The sequence below is a fragment of the Pseudochaenichthys georgianus genome, chromosome 7 (genome assembly GCF_902827115.2).
Source record: "Pseudochaenichthys georgianus chromosome 7, fPseGeo1.2, whole genome shotgun sequence".
NCBI classification, from domain to species: domain Eukaryota; kingdom Metazoa; phylum Chordata; class Actinopteri; order Perciformes; family Channichthyidae; genus Pseudochaenichthys; species Pseudochaenichthys georgianus.
In genome coordinates this window covers 41,526,230-41,544,725 of record NC_047509.1, presented here as the reverse complement: position 1 = coordinate 41,544,725, position 18,496 = coordinate 41,526,230, and the positions used below count along the sequence as shown (strand labels likewise).

At 48.0% G+C, this 18,496-nt stretch overlaps 1 protein-coding gene across 1 annotated transcript in view; it reads left to right on the top strand.

The window, feature by feature from the left end:
- ephb2a (eph receptor B2a) overlaps positions 1 to 18,496 on the top strand; it is a 111,755-nt gene that overhangs the window by 69,415 nt on the left and 23,844 nt on the right. The window contains exons 2-5 of the mRNA XM_034087182.1: positions 7,505 to 7,569; positions 8,498 to 9,182; positions 17,241 to 17,396; positions 17,699 to 18,034. Of these exons, the coding sequence (XP_033943073.1) occupies positions 7,505 to 7,569; positions 8,498 to 9,182; positions 17,241 to 17,396; positions 17,699 to 18,034 (1,242 nt within the window). The remainder of the gene's footprint in view (positions 1 to 7,504; positions 7,570 to 8,497; positions 9,183 to 17,240; positions 17,397 to 17,698; positions 18,035 to 18,496) is intronic.

Sequence of the window (18,496 nt, the reverse complement as noted above, 5' to 3'; positions counted from 1 at the left end):
CATGCTCCTGAACCTATGTTAACATTTTAACCTCATTTCACTAGCAGGAACCACGCCACAACAAGGTGATGTTTGTAAGTTTATTGAAGTAACATGTGAATGATATGAGGGGGGTGAAGAGATGATCTGGGAGGACGAGCTGTGGTCCGTGCAGTGGGAGACTCAGAGTGGGGGTTCCGTCTCCGGCATGATCTGCGTGGGCTGATTACGGGCCCCCAAAAGAGTCGGATTAAAGCAGCTGACTTAAGCGTGTGCGTGTCTGAGATTATTAAGATTGTTGCGGATGTAAGCGTGATACGCTTGGGATGACGAACGGCCGAGGGCCTAGATGGTTGTATACGGGATGCCCGGTCTAGCTGCTGTGGACGCTGCGCCAATGCGGGAGGAATGGCTCGAATAATATTCTGAGCATATCCCCAAAGTGAGCAACACGTTGTGGAAGTGTTTCTGGAACCAGAAACGTGTGGCCCTTTTCCCTGTTTCGGTGAGAGAGAGTGGGCGTTGAGGCGTTGCGTATGCATCGTATCTTGCGCTGAAGTATTTGGTTAGTGGCTCGTATGGCTGGGATACGAGTTCAGGCGGAAGATGTGGATGGAGAAAGAAATTCCCAGCTGATCCGTTTTATTCCGGAGTGTGAATATGAGAGTCGTTTGCCGTGGAGGGCTAACGGCTGCCGTTTCGTGCATCTGTCTGCCTGTAAGTAGTTTGACAAGAGGAAAGTGATGCGCTGTACTTTCTCTGAGGATAGAGAAGCCCGGAAAGACATTGAGTCCAGGGTGATGCCTAGAAACTCAATGGAGGTTGTAGGCCCTGAGGTTTTCTCCTCAGACGGAGGAATGCCAAGGTCTGACAAATATTTGTATGAGTGTGCTCAGCCCGTGGCAGGGGGGTGAGGATGGTGGAGTGACTGTGAGAAGAAGTCGAGAAGATGGAGCACGTGGGGGAGTCTGTGGTTGTTTGGGGACTATTGAATGGCCTATCACGAATCCTTCTTTGACTTCTTTGGCCAGTAAGGTGTCAAAGGTGTGAGGTTCTGTTAAAGCGGACTGAAGGTTGTGGCAGATGTGAGATGTGTCAGGCGGTATTGCTATGCCTGGGTGGAAACCATGGGTCAAGCCTTTGGTGAGAAAGTAAACGGACTATCTGGATGATTCGCTGAGGCGGTAGCTAAGTTGCTTATCTTGACGGGTGTGCTGAGTTGCCGTGCTAGTCAATCTGCTGATGTAGTTGGGTTGTGGGGGCAGGTGCTCCTGGCATGAGCGCCGCCGCAGAAAGAGCAGATGTGCATGAGGCGGCAGCTAGAAAAAGAGCAGCCTAGGTCATTGAAATTGTTGCACGCCGTCCTGCCTCCCTGCGGGTGATCGACGGTTAAAGTCTGAGGCGTTGCGTGATGGAGAGGAAGGTGAGTGAGGTGTTTGAGATGGTGGAGAGCTGACTAAGCATGCTAAGGCTGGGTGGGCAGGGGGCTCCGCATAATTGGCAAGGGAGGGATGCGCGTGCTGCGAAGATGCTGCAGTAACGCTCGGAGTCTGGAGCACCCAGGTATGTTCCCTGGTTGAGCGGGTTGATAATAAATAATAATAATAATCCTTATATTTATTATGGCGCTTTATCAATGACTCTCAAAGCGCTGTACAAATACACTGCACGTACAGATCATACATACATGTAATGGTCATCTGATGCTGCCGGCGGCTTGGCTAGCGAAGTTTATTTTATTATTTGTATTATTTATTTATTTTTTCTGAGAGAGAGACCGGAGCGTCTGCTCACGGCGAGAGTCGGAGTGAGAGAGACCGGAGCATCTGCTCACTGCGAGGGTCAGAGAGAGAGACAGGAACGTCTACTCACTGCGAGGGTCAGAGCGAGAGAGACCGGAGTGTCTGCTCACTGCGAGGGTCAGAGAGGGAGAGACCGGAGCGTCTGCTCACTGCGAGGGTCAGAGAGGGAGAGACCGGAGCGTCTGCTCACTGCGAGGGTCAGAGAGAGACCGGAGCGTCTGCTCACTGCGAGGGTCGAGAGAGAGAGACCGGAGCGTCTGCTCACTGCGAGGGTCAGAGAGAGACCGGAGCGTCTGCTCACTGCGAGGGTCAGAGAGAGAGAGACCGGAGCGTCTGCTCACTGCGAGGGTCAGAGAGAGAGACCGGAGCGTCTGCTCACTGCGAGGGTCGAGAGAGAGACCGGAGCGTCTGCTCACTGCGAGGGTCAGAGAGAGACCGGAGCGTCTGCTCACTGCGAGGGTCGGAGAGAGAGACCGGAGCCTCTGCTCACTGCGAGGGTCGGAGAGAGAGACCGGAGCCTCTGCTCACTGCGGGGGTCAGAGAGAGAGAGACCGGAGCCTCTGCTCACTGCGAGGGTCAGAGAGAGAGACCGGAGCCTCTGCTCACTGCGGGGGTCAGAGAGAGACCGGAGCCTCTGCTCACTGCGGGGGTCAGAGAGAGACCGGAGCCTCTGCTCACTGCGAGGGTCAGAGAGAGACCGGAGCGTCTGCTCACTGCGAGGGTCGAGAGAGAGAGACCGGAGCGTCTGCTCACTGCGAGGGTCAGAGAGAGAGACCGGAGCGTCTGCTCACTGCGAGGGTCAGAGAGACCGGAGCCTCTGCTCACTGCGAGGGTCGAGAGAGAGACCGGAGCGTCTGCTCACTGCGAGGGTCGAGAGAGAGACCGGAGCGTCTGCTCACTGCGAGGGTCAGAGAGAGAGACCGGAGCGTCTGCTCACTGCGAGGGTCAGAGAGACCGGAGCCTCTGCTCACTGCGGGGGTCAGAGAGAGACCGGAGCGTCTGCTCACTGCGAGGGTCGAGAGAGAGAGACCGGAGCGTCTGCTCACTGCGAGGGTCAGAGAGAGACCGGAGCGTCTGCTCACTGCGAGGGTCGAGAGAGGGAGAGACCGGAGCGTTTGCTCACTGCGAGGGTCGAGAGAGAGACCGGAACGTCTACTCACTGCGAGGGTCGAGAGAGGGAGAGACCGGAGCCTCTGCTCACTGCGAGGGTCGAGAGAGAGAGACCGGAGCCTCTGCTTACTGCGAGGGTCGAGAGAGAGAGACCGGAACGTCTGCTCACTGCGAGGGTCGAGAGAGAGAGAGAGACCGGAACGTCTACTCACTGCGAGGGTCGAGAGAGAGAGAGAGACCGGAGCCTCTGCTCACTGCGAGGGTCGAGAGAGAGAGACCGGAGCCTCTGCTCACTGCGAGGGTCGAGAGAGGGAGAGACCGGAACGTCTGCTCACTGCGAGGGTCGAGAGAGAGAGAGCGGAGCCTCTGCTCACTGCGGGGGTCGAGAGAGAGAGACCGGAGCCTCTGCTCACTGCGAGGGTCGAGAGAGAGAGACCGGAGCCTCTGCTCACTGCGAGGGTCAGAGAGAGAGAGAGACCGGAGCCTCTGCTCACTGCGGGGGTCGAGAGAGAGAGAGACCGGAGACTCTACTCACTGCGAGGGTCGAGAGAGAGACCAGAGCCTCTGCTCACTGCGGGGGTCGATAGAGAGAGACCGGAGCCTCTACTCACTGCGAGGGTCAGAGAGAGAGACCGGAGCCTCTGCTCACTGCGAGGGTCGAGAGAGAGAGACCGGAGCCTCTGCTCACTGCGGGGGTCGAGAGAGAGAGACCGGAGCCTCTGCTCACTGCGGGGGTCGAGAGAGAGAGACCGGAGCCTCTGCTCACTGCGAGGGTCGAGAGAGAGAGAGACCGGAGCCTCTGCTCACTGCGAGGGTCAGAGAGAGAGAGAGACCGGAGCCTCTGCTCACTGCGGGGGTCGAGAGAGAGAGACCGGAGCCTCTACTCACTGCGAGGGTCGAGAGAGAGAGACCAGAGCCTCTGCTCACTGCGGGGGTCGATAGAGAGAGACCGGAGCCTCTACTCACTGCGAGGGTCAGAGAGAGAGACCGGAGCCTCTGCTCACTGCGAGGGTCGAGAGAGAGAGACCGGAGCCTCTGCTCACTGCGGGGGTCGAGAGAGAGAGACCGGAGCCTCTACTCACTGCGGGGGTCAGAGAGCGAGACCGGAGCCTCTGCTCACTGCGGGGGTCGAGAGAGAGAGACCGGAGCCTCTACTCACTGCGGGGGTCGAGAGAGAGAGACCGGAGCCTCTACTCGCTGCGGGGGTCAGAGAGAGAGACCGGAGCCTCTGCTCACTGCGGGGGTCGAGAGAGAGAGACCGGAGCCTCTACTCACTGCGGGGGTCGAGAGAGAGAGACCGGAGCCTCTACTCGCTGCGGGGGTCAGCGAGAGAGACCGGAGCCTCTGCTCACTGCGGGGGTCGAGAGAGAGAGACCGGAGCCTCTACTCACTGCGGGGGTCGAGAGAAAGAGACCGGAGCCTCTACTCACTGCGGGGGTCAGAGAGAGAGAGACCGGAGCCTCTGCTCACTTCGGGGGTCGAGAGAGAGAGACCGGAGCCTCTACTCACTGCGAGGGTCGAGAGAGAGAGAGAGCGGAGCGTCTGCTCTCTCTGAGGGTCAGAGAGAGGGAGACCAGAGCGTCTGCTCACTGGGTGAGGCGCTGTTGCTACGGGGTTAGCTGCTAGAGGAGGAAGGTAAGCGGAAGCTGGGTTGCTGTGGATTGCTGAAGGTAGGAGAGAAGAAGGGATGGAGGGATGAAGGGATGTATGTGCAAGGGGATTTTTGTGAAGCCTGTGAGCAGGTACAGAGGGCAATACGACCTGGCCCCCACCAGGGGGTGCTGGTGAGTCGGGCTGTGTCCGTGGAGGAGGACGGCGGCCTGTGACGTCACGACCCGTGGTGCGCGCGCCGCACAGAGTGGTTGGCTCTGGAGCAGGAAGAGCTGTGTGTGTCGTTGCTCTTGCCGTTGTGCTGCTGTAGGCTTTGTAGAGATTGAACAGTCTAGCCTTGTTGTCGTTTCGGCGAAAGTGGATGCCGTTTTATCTCAGGAAACGTTGGAGTTGAGTGACTGTCCACCTCCGTAGTTCGGGCTCCGTTTCGGAGCGCGGCTCCGTCCGAGAGGCGTGTCGCGTGCACCGCTGCGAGTGGCTGGGGGCTGCTAATGAGGCAGGCTGCCGGTGGTGGGGAGATTGGAGCTGGCTGTGCCTGTTGTGGCCCCGGTTGTTTGCCCTCGCTGGCGGAGTAGACGAAGCCTGGGACCTGTCTGGAGTTGGAGGTGTCTCGTTGGGGGAGCTTGAGTGGGAGCTGTGGCGGCTGGTGTGTGGAACACTGATTGCCGAGCGCAAGCGGCTCCGTTCGGATGCTTGGCTTAGATCCAACTGCTGAAACGTGGATGGCGGGTAGCCGATGTCGAAGAGATCTTCGTCTGACTCTGGTGAGTTGATCAGCAGTTCGGGATCCATGGTAAGTTGAATGTTCTGGTGGTAGAGTGTAGCTTGTTTGAACCGTGACGACGCGCGGCGTGAGTCACGGTCTGGCTGTCAGTCGTTGAAAGGATGGAGACAAGCAGTGGCCGGAAGTTTTGCCGGATATAAGTAGGGGTGGCCGTGGTTCGAGGCGGAGTTTTAGGCGTGGCCATGCTCCTGAACCTATGTTAACATTTTAACCTCATTTGTTGAGGAACGCTTGACCTTTCCTCTTTTACTTCCGTAGATCTCTGTGTTGGCATGTTTTGCAAAGGGTGATTTGAAATCAGTTTCTCATGTCTGTTTGTACACAGTCCTAGTTACTGTAAGAAACGTAACATATTCAGACACAGATGAAAATGATGAATTATTTGAGACTATAATTATTGTTCTTTTGCTCCACCATTTACTGTACAATCACGACCCTGACAGAAAGTGTCTACTCTGTCTTATCATTTTTACTTTCTCATTGTCTGCCACACACATGCAGCTGCACACACTCCCCTGTTCCGAGTAACGGATACATCTAAGGGGATTACTAAATCAAGATACAAAAAAGAGTAACTGCATTCCCTTACAGTTACAGTAAGAAAAAACATAATCAGATTACTGTTACATTTTTGTATACTGAGGATTGCTTGCAGGATAACAATGTATCAAGAAAGATGGATATATTAAAGGTAGACTTACTGCCTGGATTTTCTTTTTGATTTTTCTTTTCGTTACTTTCAGTCTTTATTTAAATAGATTTAAACAGTAGGTGGACACCTGATTCATTAAAACGAAAATACAGTGTTCTTTTAATTCATATATTAAACTAAAACACTTTTTGTAAGTGCTACTGTATAGCCTACATTGAATAAGACACTTTATGAAGCTGAATATCTTGGTTTCTTCTTTTCTATGGTCACATTGTTCTATTTTCTTACATAATACACTTAAAGGTCCCCTATTATACTGTTTTTCACCAATACGATACGATATACTTTATTGTTCCCGTAAGGAAATGTGTTCTGGACTCCGTCCTGCAGTTCCACATACAAGTACATATACACACATAGTAAACATTAAAATACATACACATATCATCACTCATACACCGTTTGCACAAACACAATACACAGACGCACCTACTGACGCAGGCGACCTATTGCACCCCTCATGGCCAACATGAGTATTACATCACATGTGAGTGTTGAGCAGCTTAATGGACAGAGGCAGGAACGTGTGCTTCTAGAGCTTTAGCCTGCTCTTGGGAACCCTGCATCTTCTACCAGAAGGAAGGAGCTGGACTTCTGGGTGGAGCGTGTGGGGGGGGGGGGGTCAGACACGGTTTGTTGTGCCTGTCTAATAATGGACTGCTCATATATGTTGAGGAGAGATGGATGTTTTTTGACCCCCATAATTCTCATAGCAGTCTGTACCAGGCCAGCGATCTGTGATGATATTTGGTTAAAAAGAACTCAATGGTGCTCTAGGAGGAGATTCCGGTGATAAGGTGGGCGGGTGTTACCTTGGTTGGTGATTGGCTAATGGTTACACAAGCCAAAACATCGTTATGACATCATAAAGTGGCCAATATCTGGCAGGTTTTTATATGGATCAGGACAAAAAGTGAGAGAATATTTTTCTTGAAACTTTCAGAATCTCTTTACACTTGTTTATGTTGAAAAGACATGACAAAGTGGATTTTGCATAATAGGTGACCTGTAAGTAAAAAACACCTGATATTTAGTTTCTCCTAATTGCGTTTGATGTTGAGGTCATCCATCGGAAAGTAATCAGGTTACTTTTATATTTTGATACTCAAGTTATATTACTGATTACAGGTAATTGTAACGGATTACATTTTTTTTTTTTTTAAAGTAATCCTCCCGATGTCTACATTGTGATTGTATCCAGCTAGACACATGTTTCACAAACATCCCAATTGTTTAATGACCAATTACAGTAATTCGACACATATCTTAAATATAAATTCATTTCAAAAAAATAAATAACAAATAAATTACACATTTATTTTCACCCTTATGCAAGTGGTCAGCATGAATGTGAACTAAAAATAAATTACAATTACAGAAATGAAGAAATGTTTGCCAGTGCAGTATGTAAAATGACTGAATTAAATTTCCTGTAATAAACTCAATATCTATGACTGAATATATAATATAATATTTGATTTTCATATTTGATTTTGTCACCTGCAGAAGTACTAATGGACTCAACCACAGCAACAGCAGAACTGGGCTGGACCATCTACCCATCACAGGGGGTGAGTGGAACAAACCAATACACAAGGAACCGCCTGCAGTATGCAGCTGACCTTCTGATGTTCTGTTGCAATGTGACAGTCACCATAGTGATGCATTCACAGTAGCTTTTCAGGTTGAAATGCACCAATGAGAGGACTCCCTCAGTGTCAATAAAAAACACAAGCTCTGGAATTAGGGAGGGCCTTGTTTCAGTGCTAACGGATGATGATGAAAGCCTCTATACATACAGTTTTAACATGTAAAGTAACCAACAATTTCATAGCCTTTATGTGCCTTTTATCTATTCTTATGTGTGCCTTTTATCTATTATTGTAATATTATATTTTATTATACTGTTATGTTTGCTGTGAAGCACTTCCGTAAACCCTCTGTTTTTAATATGTGCTATATAAATAAAGTGGATTGGATAAATGTAGGTAAGAAAAAATAACAATATTTTACTCTTACATGTAGTGAAATTGATGTATAAAATAAATGCAATGACATGTAAACACTTAAGTAAAGTACCAGTTGCTCATCATTTCAGAAAATTAAATCTACAGAGAGTAAATCTGATTAAACCATAGCCTTCTTGTTGGAATACAGTGTTTACAATTATTTTATATTAACTGCCAAAAATAGTTCCAGAGTGTAGCATGTTTAAATCTGTCTTTGTTTACACCCTCCTGACAAACAACCTCCTGGAAGTCATGGAAACGTTGACCCCGATAAATAAAGGTGGAACTAGTGACAATGTTAAAGCACTGCGAAACCTTCTAAGGTGTGTTCAGACTAAATGTGAAATGAGTGATGATATGTGTGTATGACAAACCAGGTATTTATTTTGGGCCGTACCACTTCATAAAACCTATAAGTGTACGTTTTTGTAGTTCTTGTTCATGAATTATGTGTCACTGAATAAACTGTTGTTGCTTGTGTGTTTTGTAGTGGGAAGAAGTGAGTGGCTATGATGAAAACATGAACACTATTCGAACATACCAAGTGTGCAACGTCTTCGATAGCAGCCAGAACAACTGGGTCCGCACCAAGTACATCCGGCGCCGCGGGGCTCAGCGCATCCACGTCCAGATGAAGTTCTCAGTGCGAGACTGCAGTTCTATACCCAACGTCCCTGGCTCCTGCAAGGAGACCTTCAATCTGTACTACTATGAGTCTGACTCTGACACAGCCACTAAATTGTCCCCTCCCTGGATGGAGAACCCCTGGGTGAAGGTGGACACGATAGCAGCCGATGAGAGTTTCTCTCAGGTGGATCTTGGTGGACGCATCATGAAGATTAACAGTGAATTCCGGAGTTTTGGACCTGTTTCGCGCAGCGGCTTCTACCTTGCTTTTCAGGATTACGGTGCATGCATGTCAATTATCGCTGTTCGAGTGTTCTACAGGAAATGTCCCCGTGTGACCCAGAATGGTGCCATCTTCTCGGAAACTCTTTCTGGAGCAGAGAGCACGTCTCTGGTGGCGGCCAGAGGGGTGTGTGTTCCCAACGGGGAGGAGGTGGATGTTCCCATCAAGCTGTACTGCAACGGGGAGGGGGAGTGGATGGTCCCCATCGGGCGCTGCATGTGCAAGGCCGGGTACGAGTCAGTGGAGAATGGAACGGTCTGCAGAGGTAAGACACCACAGGGTCTAGACTAGAAAGCATCTCAGCAAATATTGCATGTGACAGTAAAACATGAGTGTACAGTGGGGCAAAAAAGTATTTAGTCAGCCACCAATTGTGCAACTTCTCCCACTTAAAAAGATGAGAGGCCTGTAATTTTCATCCTAGGTACACTTCAACTATGAGAGACAGAATGGGGGGAAAGAATCCAGGAAATCACATTGTAGGATTTTTAATGAATTAATTGGTAATTGGTTCCTCGGTAAAATAAGTATTTGGTCTCCTACAAACAAACAAGATTTCTGGCTCTCACAGACCTGTAACTTCTTCTTTAAGAGCCTCCTCTGTCCTCCACTCGTTAACTGTATTAATGGCACCTCTTTGAACTCGTTATCAGTATAAAAGACACCTGTCCACAACCTCAAACAGTCACACTCCAAACTCCACTATGGCCAAGACCAAAGAGCTGTCAAAGGACACCAGAAACAAAATGGTAGACCTGCACCAGGCTGGGAAGACTGAATCTGCAATAGGTAAGCAGCTCGGTGTGAAGAAATCAACTGTGGGAGCAATTATTAGAAAATGGAAGACATACAAGACCACTGATAATCTCCCTCAATCTGGGGCTCCACGCAAGATCTCACCCCGTGGGGTCAAAATGATCACAAGACCGGTGAGCAAAAATCCCAGAACCACACAGGGGGACCGAGTCCATGACCTGCAGAGAGCTGGGACCAAAGTAACAAAGGCTACCATCAGTAACACACTACGCCGCCAGGGACTCAAATCCTGCAGTGCCAGACGTGTCCCCCTGCTTAAGCCAGTACATGTCCAGGCCCGTCTGAAATTTGCTAGAGAGCATTTAGATGATCCAGAAGAGGATTGGGAGAATGTCATATGGTCAGATGAAACCAAAATAGAACTTTTTGGTAAAAACTCAACTAGACGTGTTTGGAGGAGAAAGAATGCTGAGTTGCATCCAAAGAACACCTACTGTGAAACATGGGGGTGGAAACATCATGCTTTGGGGCTGTTTGTCTGCAAAGGGACCAGGACGACTGATCCGTGTGAAGGAAAGAATGAATGGGGCCATGTATCGTGAGATTTTGAGTGACAACCTCCTTCCATCAGCAAGGTCATTGAAGATGAAACGTGGCTGGGTCTTTCAGCATGACAATGATCCCAAACACACCGCCCGGGCAACGAAGGAGTGGCTTCGTAAGAAGCATTTCAAGGTCCTGGAGTGGCCTAGCCAGTCTCCAGATCTCAACCCCATAGAAAATATTTGGAGGGAGTTGAAAGTCCGTGTTGCCCAGCGACAGCCCCAAAACATCACTGCTCTAGAGGAGATCTGCATGGAGGAACGGGCCAAAATACCAGCAACAGTGTGTGAAAACCTTGTGAAGACTTACAGAAAACGTTTCACCTCTGTCATTGCCAACAAAGGGTATATAACAAAGTATTGAGATGAACTTTTGTTATTGACCAAATACTTATTTTCCACCATCATTTGCAAATAAATTCTTTAAAAATCAGACAATGTGATTTTCTGGATTTTTTTTTCTCATGTTGTCTCTCATAGTTGAAGTATACCTAGGATGAATATTACAGGCCTCTCATCTTTTTAAGTGGGAGAACTTGCACAATTGGTGGCTGACTAAATACTTTTTGCCCCACTGTATATGTGTGGTCCCAACCACATTTACAAATAGGATTGTTTTTTTCTTTAGTACCAGCATTATGGGGAGATTAATCAAAGTTGCGAGTACAGGAGGCCTGTTCCTTCCTGCTCCCCAACAGCTGATTGGTGTTATAAGAGCAGTGTAAAGGCCCTGACACACCAAGCAGTCACCAGAGGACTAGCTGACGCTGAAGTCGGCTGTTGCCTGGCCGTGTTCTCCTGCGTTTTGGCCATGTGTCGCACGGGAACACACCGCACCGACTTCAGTGCGTGAGTGGCAATAACTCTCCTTACCAGCAGGCCTCTGACTCCCAAAATCGGGTTGGTGTGTCAGGGCCTTAACAGACACTGCTACACAACACCAGTCATCTTCCTCAACCTAATCATCTGTATCTTCTCTAATAAGGAATTAATGTAATTCATTGTTTCAACTTGTGTGTTCTTTATAGTGACTAACGTGTCCTCTATGCAAGCCTCCCGTGTCTGTCCTCACATCCCCGGGACTGTGAGACAGACACGGGCTGAGCAGAGGGAAGTCAGTGTGGTGCTTGTGAAGCAGGCTGTTGAAATGATTATGTATTTACTTGCGAGCAGTGACACGATGGGGCAGCTGCTGCAGGGTGCAGTGTCACAGCTACAGTGGAGGAGGCCGGGGGAAATTGGAAAATAATTTACAGATTTCTTCGAATTGTATGATTGAATAACAGAAACCAATTGAAACTGTTTGCATTTATAAAGTTTCATAAACCATATCACTTGAACCGTTAGTATAAATATAAGTAAAGGTTTTCATAAGTACAGTTTTTTGTGAAAGAAGCCTGTGAACTTTTTTAAATCTCTCAAAAAAGAATCGGAATCAATAAGCAGACCTGGAAATGAAACTGGAACCTTCAAATCCAAACAATACCCAACCCTATTTACTAAGGAAAAAAGGTGAGAAGTTAAAGCTAAATTGACGTGAATTTTGATGAAAAATAACTGTAGCTAGTTAAGTAAGTTAGAGTTATTTAGTTCAGCCTATATGTAAATATTAACATTGTTGACTGAAAGGATATGCAAATAAGTGAGTGGCGTAATGAAGTGATGTCAAGCAACCTTTTCGAGCAGACGTCAGCTACTTTCCAGTTAATAATCTTAATCAGGTCCTTCCCGGCATCTTGGCTGAGTGAAGACTAACATGTGATGCAATATTTAACATCTTTAAACAAACAGGTGGAAGTCAGAGGATTCTTCCTGCATTGCCTCCTGGGATCAAGCATGTTGGCTGGCTCCTGTGATGGTGGCCCAGGATGGGGTCCACAGTAGAGCTCCATCTCCTTAACAAGTGTGTCTTTGGCAAGACTCTGAGGATGAGTACTGTTTGCCTGGTCACTTGAAATAAAACAAAAATGTGACTTCCATTTCATGATGCATTTGTAACAGACCAATAGATCACACATGAGTTATATCTCACACAGGCTCCGCCCTCTACTGGACTCTATGGGTACTACTCTCAACCATGCTATGCGAGCATTCACATACTGAGTTGCATAAACGTAGCCGGCCAATTTGGGCGAGCCTACCTGAATGCGTGCGCAGGCCCACAGTATATAAGGCGGCTACGCCTCCTGACTGTCATCCTTTTTCTCTTCAGCGAGCAGGACAAACAACTGACAGAAATAAACGTGAGAAGAGGAAAGTATAAGAAGGAAAAAGTTACCGTTAATCGTCATGGATTCACCACTCCTTGAGCCCCGGCCCTGTCCTTCATGTCCTGGCTTAATTGCGGGCGTCGATCCCCACCACCTCTGCTTCGAGTGCTTGGGGGACCAGGATATGGCCGAGGCGGTGTCATTCACGTTCGCCCTTCATGTTCGCCATTCCATTGCGGATGGCTCCGTTTGCCGGGGAGGAGGATGACGAGGACTTCTCGTTGTAGGGCACTTCCCGGTCCGGCGTCCATGGACGTCCACTGCCCAGGTCTGTACTTCCCCATGGTAATGACCATGGCGGCGGAGCGTGGCAGCCCATCTCCAGGCAGCAGGCTGGGCAGAGAACTTTTGCCCCGCTGCCGCGTGACAGGGCGGCTGCAAATAAACACGGGTGTGTTGGGCGTCTCGCTGATTGCTCTTCCGCAAGGTGCCCCCACCTCACCGGATCAGAGCGATTATTTGGCCGCAGCATCGGCCAAATTAATATCCTGGTCCACAGTGTGGCCACCGCTGCTTGCCGTGTGATGTCCCTGGCCACAGTGGGATCACGCCGCATGGCACTTTCCAAAAAATAAAAAAGCTGTGTACTGACAGAATGGATGGACACTTAAACTGGGGTGCTCACTCCAGTTGTGTCCCTCCTCCATTCAGGGGCATAAGAGAGGCAAATATATCATCCCAGGAGGAGATGAGAGGAGTTTCCTTTCAACAGAGATTCAGGCCCTGTTGCAAAAACAGGCTGTGTCTGTTGTGCACTCTCAGGACAGAGAAAAGGGGCTTTACTCCATGTACTTCCTGGTTCCCAAGAAGACTTCCTGGATCTTCGCAGCCTGAATCAGCACATTGCCTGCGAAAAGTTCCATATGTAAAACAATTACTGGAACTAGGACAGCCGGGCGATTGGTTCACAACCATCGACCTTAAGGACGCTTACTTTCATGTGAAGAAATTGCTCCAAAGCACAGAAAGTATTTGCGTTTTGCCTTCCAGGGGGTAGCCTACGAGTACAACAGACTACCGTTTGGTTACTCCCTATCCCCACGCACGTTCAGCAAATGTGTGACCACAGCGCTTCAGCTACTTCGCGAACATGGCATCAGGGTTTTCTAATACGACCTCATAGTCCAGGGGAAAGGGCAAACATCGCCCAATTGATCCAAGTGGATTGCGGTCAATTGGAAGAAGAGCAGTCCCATACCTCACCAGCAGGTGGTGTATCTGGGGATTTAGCTCGATGCAGGCAGACTACGTGCCACCCTGTCAGAGAGCAGACAGGCATCCCTGCTTCAGGCAGTTTGCAGGCTGCGACAGGGGGCAACGGTGACAGCTTTGACCATTATGCAGACTCTGGGTCTCATGGCGGCTGCTCACCTCGTGGTACTGCTGGGATTACTGCATATGCGTCGCCAACCTCCGATAGTGGGGGTCCTCAAAGCATCTGCGGAGGGGAACTCCACTGGGGCGGGTGACCTCCTACATCACGGCATCCGTGACAGGATGGGGGGGGACCTGCCTAGAGAGAGCTATAGGTGGTGGCTGGCCTCTGACAGAGACTCGGCACATCAACCTTCTAGGGCTGCGGGCAGTAGTGTTGGTCCTACAGCACTTCAAACCCTTACTACAGGGCAAACATGTGCTGGTGAGGAGCGACAACCGCACCACAGTTGCTTCACCCAAAGGTGGTGAAGCAGATCTGGGCCCAGTTCGGGAAAGCGGAGGTGGACCTGTTCGCCAACCGACGCAACAGCCACAGTACCCTATGGTTTTCCCTGGCTCGGCAGGACACACACTTGGGGGTGGACGTGTTTGCAGACGAGCCATGGCCAAGAAAGCTGCTCTCCTCCTTTCCACCGCTGCGTCTCATTCTACCCCTCCTGGAGAGGAAAATTATATTGTATAGATAAAGCTTCTCAAATATATTCACCAAGACATGATGGTGTTTTTTTGATAAATTATATAATTTAAATTATCATAAAACATTACGTTTACTGTATTAAAGGTGTCGTATGGATGCTCATGAATATATGCCGAAAACCCATTATGAGTACAAATGATCACCTCACTACAATTAACTGTAGTGGAACTCATATTATAAAACAATAAATAAGGATAAATAAAAACACTGTTTTCCTAAATGAATATCTTGAGCTATGATCAGATTTAGTCATGTTTGGCTATCAAAACACTTCATGATCCAACTAACCACCTTCATTCTCTCTGTGTGGAACAATAAGCATCTACCATCATACATACACTGATGAATTAATGCAGCCGTTTGAGCTCTCCTTCTTGTCTTTTGTAATCACAGTGTCCTCAGCTCCACATGTTGGGACATGTTTCTGACCCAGTGAGCAGCTGAACTGACAGCTTCTGAGAGAGTCCTAGAATATGTCACCTCGATGAGATGACCTTTATAAGATGCAGATGTCCAGGCATGACTCATATATGCTCCGCTGGACTGTAGTAGCCTCCCTCTCCTCTGTCATCATCCTTCTGGACCTGTCTGCTGCATTCGACACGGTGAATCATCAGATCCTCCTTCGCACTCTCGAAGAACTTGGAGTTTCAGGCTCTGCACTTTCCCTCCTCACCTCATACCTCAAAGACCGTACTTACAGGGTAACTTGGAGAGGGTCAGAGTCCAACCCTTGTCAATTAACTACAGGGGTCCCTCAGGGCTCTGTCCTTGGTCCCCTCCTCTTCTCCCTGTACACAAACTCGCTCGGATCTGTCATTAGCCCGCATGGTTTTTCATACCACTGCTACGCTGACGACACCCAATTGATTCTGTCCTTTCCCCGCTCAGAGACCCAGGTCGTCGCACGCATCTCTGCTTGTCTAGCTGACATCTCTCAGTGGATGTCCGCTCATCACCTCAAGCTCAACCTTGACAAGACTGAACTGCTTATCCTTCCGGGAAAAGATTGTCCCACTCTTGACCTGACAATCAACATCGGCACCTCTGTTGTTTCCCCGACTCAGACTGCAAGGAATCTGGGCGTGATCCTAGATAACAACCTGTCCTTCACTGCAAACATCGCTGCTGCAACCCGTTGCTGCAGATACACGTGTTACAACATACATACGTCCCCTCCTGACCCAGAAAGCGACACAACTTCTGGTCCAGGCTCTCGTCACCTCACGCCTAGACTACTGCAACTCCCTCCTGGCTGGTCTACCTGCATGTGCCATCCGACCTCTGCAGCTCATCCAGAATGCAGCGGCTCGTCTGGTCTTCAACCTTCCAAAATGTTCCCACACCAAAGGTTACAAAAGTAACTGAGTTACAGTAATGTATTACTTTTTGCTGTAATGAAGTAATGCATTACTAATGAAATGTGGGTAATATACTACCCGTTACAATTTGCAGTAACGCAGTTACAACTAATTTTAACCCGAAATGAAATGGTGTTTTGTTTTTTAAGAATTCACTAACATTGCGCGACATTCCGACACCAGAGAACAATTGTGCCGGTAGATTAGTAAGCCTGGTTTTTACGTAAAAACTCCGTTCCACGGCGCACCAACGGCTAGAACTGCGAGAACAACAACTTTACGGCAGCACTGTCCAACTCTGTTCACAGTTTCTGATCCACTAACAAGTCCTTAAACACTGCAGAGCCCATACCGTGTTCCTGTTAGTGTTTACTTCTTGTCTGTCTTCTTCTGTTCATTTATCTGATGTCCAGTGCTCCGTCTTTAACCCTCTTTTACTTTCTCTTACTTGATCCTCCTTAGCAACGGAATTGACCAATCAGAATCGAGTATTCAACTAAGCCTTGTAATAAAAGTTGTTAGTATCCTTAAGGGCCTACACAGTTGCTGCACTAAACTACATTTTAGCATTTAAAATACCTAGCCATTATTTTTGCGGTTATTTTGGTGAAAGTAACTCAAAAGTAATATAAAAGTAGTTATGCATTACATTTCGGAGATAGTAATATTGTAATGTAACTTATTACTTAAAAAAGACAGTAATATGTAATGTATTACATTTTGGCCCTGCCCAACACTGCAAGGACATGGTTAAACTGTACACCCCAGCATGTGCAGTCCGCTCTGCATCAGCCAAACGGCTCGCTGCACCCTCACTGCGAGGGGGACCCAAGTTCCCATCAGCAGAAACACGTGGGTTTGCTATCCTGGCTCCAAAATGGTGGAATGAGCTCCCCATTGACATCAGGACAGCAGAAAGCTTACACACCTTCCGGGGAGACTGAAAACTCATCTCTTTCGACTCCACTTCGAGCGATAGAATTACTAACAAAGCACTTATATACTAATAAAGGACTGGCTTATCTAAAGCCAGTTGAGTAGCACTTGAAATGTTTTGGCTCTATGAAACCTGATGTACTTTATGATTCTGTTTTCTTCAAGTTTGTATCTTCTTGGTCGAATGCACTTATTGTAAGTCGCTTTGGATAAAAGCGTCAGCTAAATGCAATGTAATGTAGTAGAGTTATGTATCAGGGAACAAAATGCTCAGACATATTAATTTTGGATCTGACTAAAACTAATACTATGGTTCTGATACAAAGCAGCAAATAGTCGATGTGATAAAGAATCAACAATGTAGTCCACTTTTTTTTCTCTCTTGTGCGTTTGACCATGCAAATTGTTCTGAACCTTCTGTTCTCATTTCATTTGTTTCTGTCCATTCTATTTGTCTTTAACAGCTATATATTTCCCTTACAGCTTGTATATCAGGCTTCTTCAAGGCTGCACAGGGAGACCTCTCATGTCTGCAGTGCCCCATCAACAGCCTGACCACCAGCGAAGGAGCAACTAACTGTGTGTGTCGCAGCGGATACTACCGCACCGACTCCGACCCTCAACAGATGCCCTGCACAAGTACGAACTGTCATGACAGAACATTCATAGCAGTGTTGCACCCAGCAGCTCAAATCGCTGAATGTAATTCAAACACAGGGAAGCAACAATAATACACATTAGTCTGTTAGTCTAAGTTAGCTCTTAGGGAAAGGCCTAGTCCACTCTTTCAATGTTCTGCAGAAACATTGGCATGATAATCTCTCTGGTCTATACTGTAATAGCAACATGCAGAAACTTTAATTATTTTTTAGAAGTTACAAAAAAACCTTTTTCAAGTTCAGTTGTATTATCATATTCTCTGCTCTCCCATTCTCTTTCAGCTGTTCCATCAGCTCCACAGAACGTGATCTCCATAGTGAATGAGACCTCTCTGAGGCTGGAGTGGAGCCCCCCCCAGGAGGGCGGTGGCCGAGAAGATGTCGTCTACAACATAATATGTAAGAGTTGTGGCAGTGGGCGGGGGGGCTGCACCCGCTGTGGAGACAATGTGCATTTTGTCCCACGTCAGCTGGGTCTGACGGACAGCCGCGTCCACATCAGCGACCTCCTGGCCCACACCCAGTACACCTTCGAAATACAGACTGTGAATGGCGTGTCGGACCAGAGCCCGTACTCCCCCCAGCACACGTCCGTCAACATCACCACCAACCAGGCTGGTGAGCCAAACAGGGTTACATGACGACATTGTCCACCACTACCATCAGTGGTGGAAGAAGTTTTCAGAAGTATCATCAGCAAAATATAATTACAGTATACAAAGTAAAAATAATCATTGGGCAGAAAATTCCTTTATGTGTGTTTATAATTACATTTATACATGTGACATTTCTAGATAATATTGTAGCATCACGTCACGTAGTATTTTTACTGTTGTAGACAAACACAGTTCAGATTCACATTATATTTTAATAATTTGACTCTTTTGTGACTTCAAGAGTTAATCCACTAGTTTAGACGTTTTTAGAGATGCAATTTAAGTATCTAAAGCTGTTAAATAAATGTAGTGGAGTACAATTACTTGATTTCCCTCGGAAATATAGTGGAGCAGAAGTATAAAGTAGCATACAATGGTAATACTCAATTAAAGTACAGGTAGCCAAAGATTTTACTAGTAAATG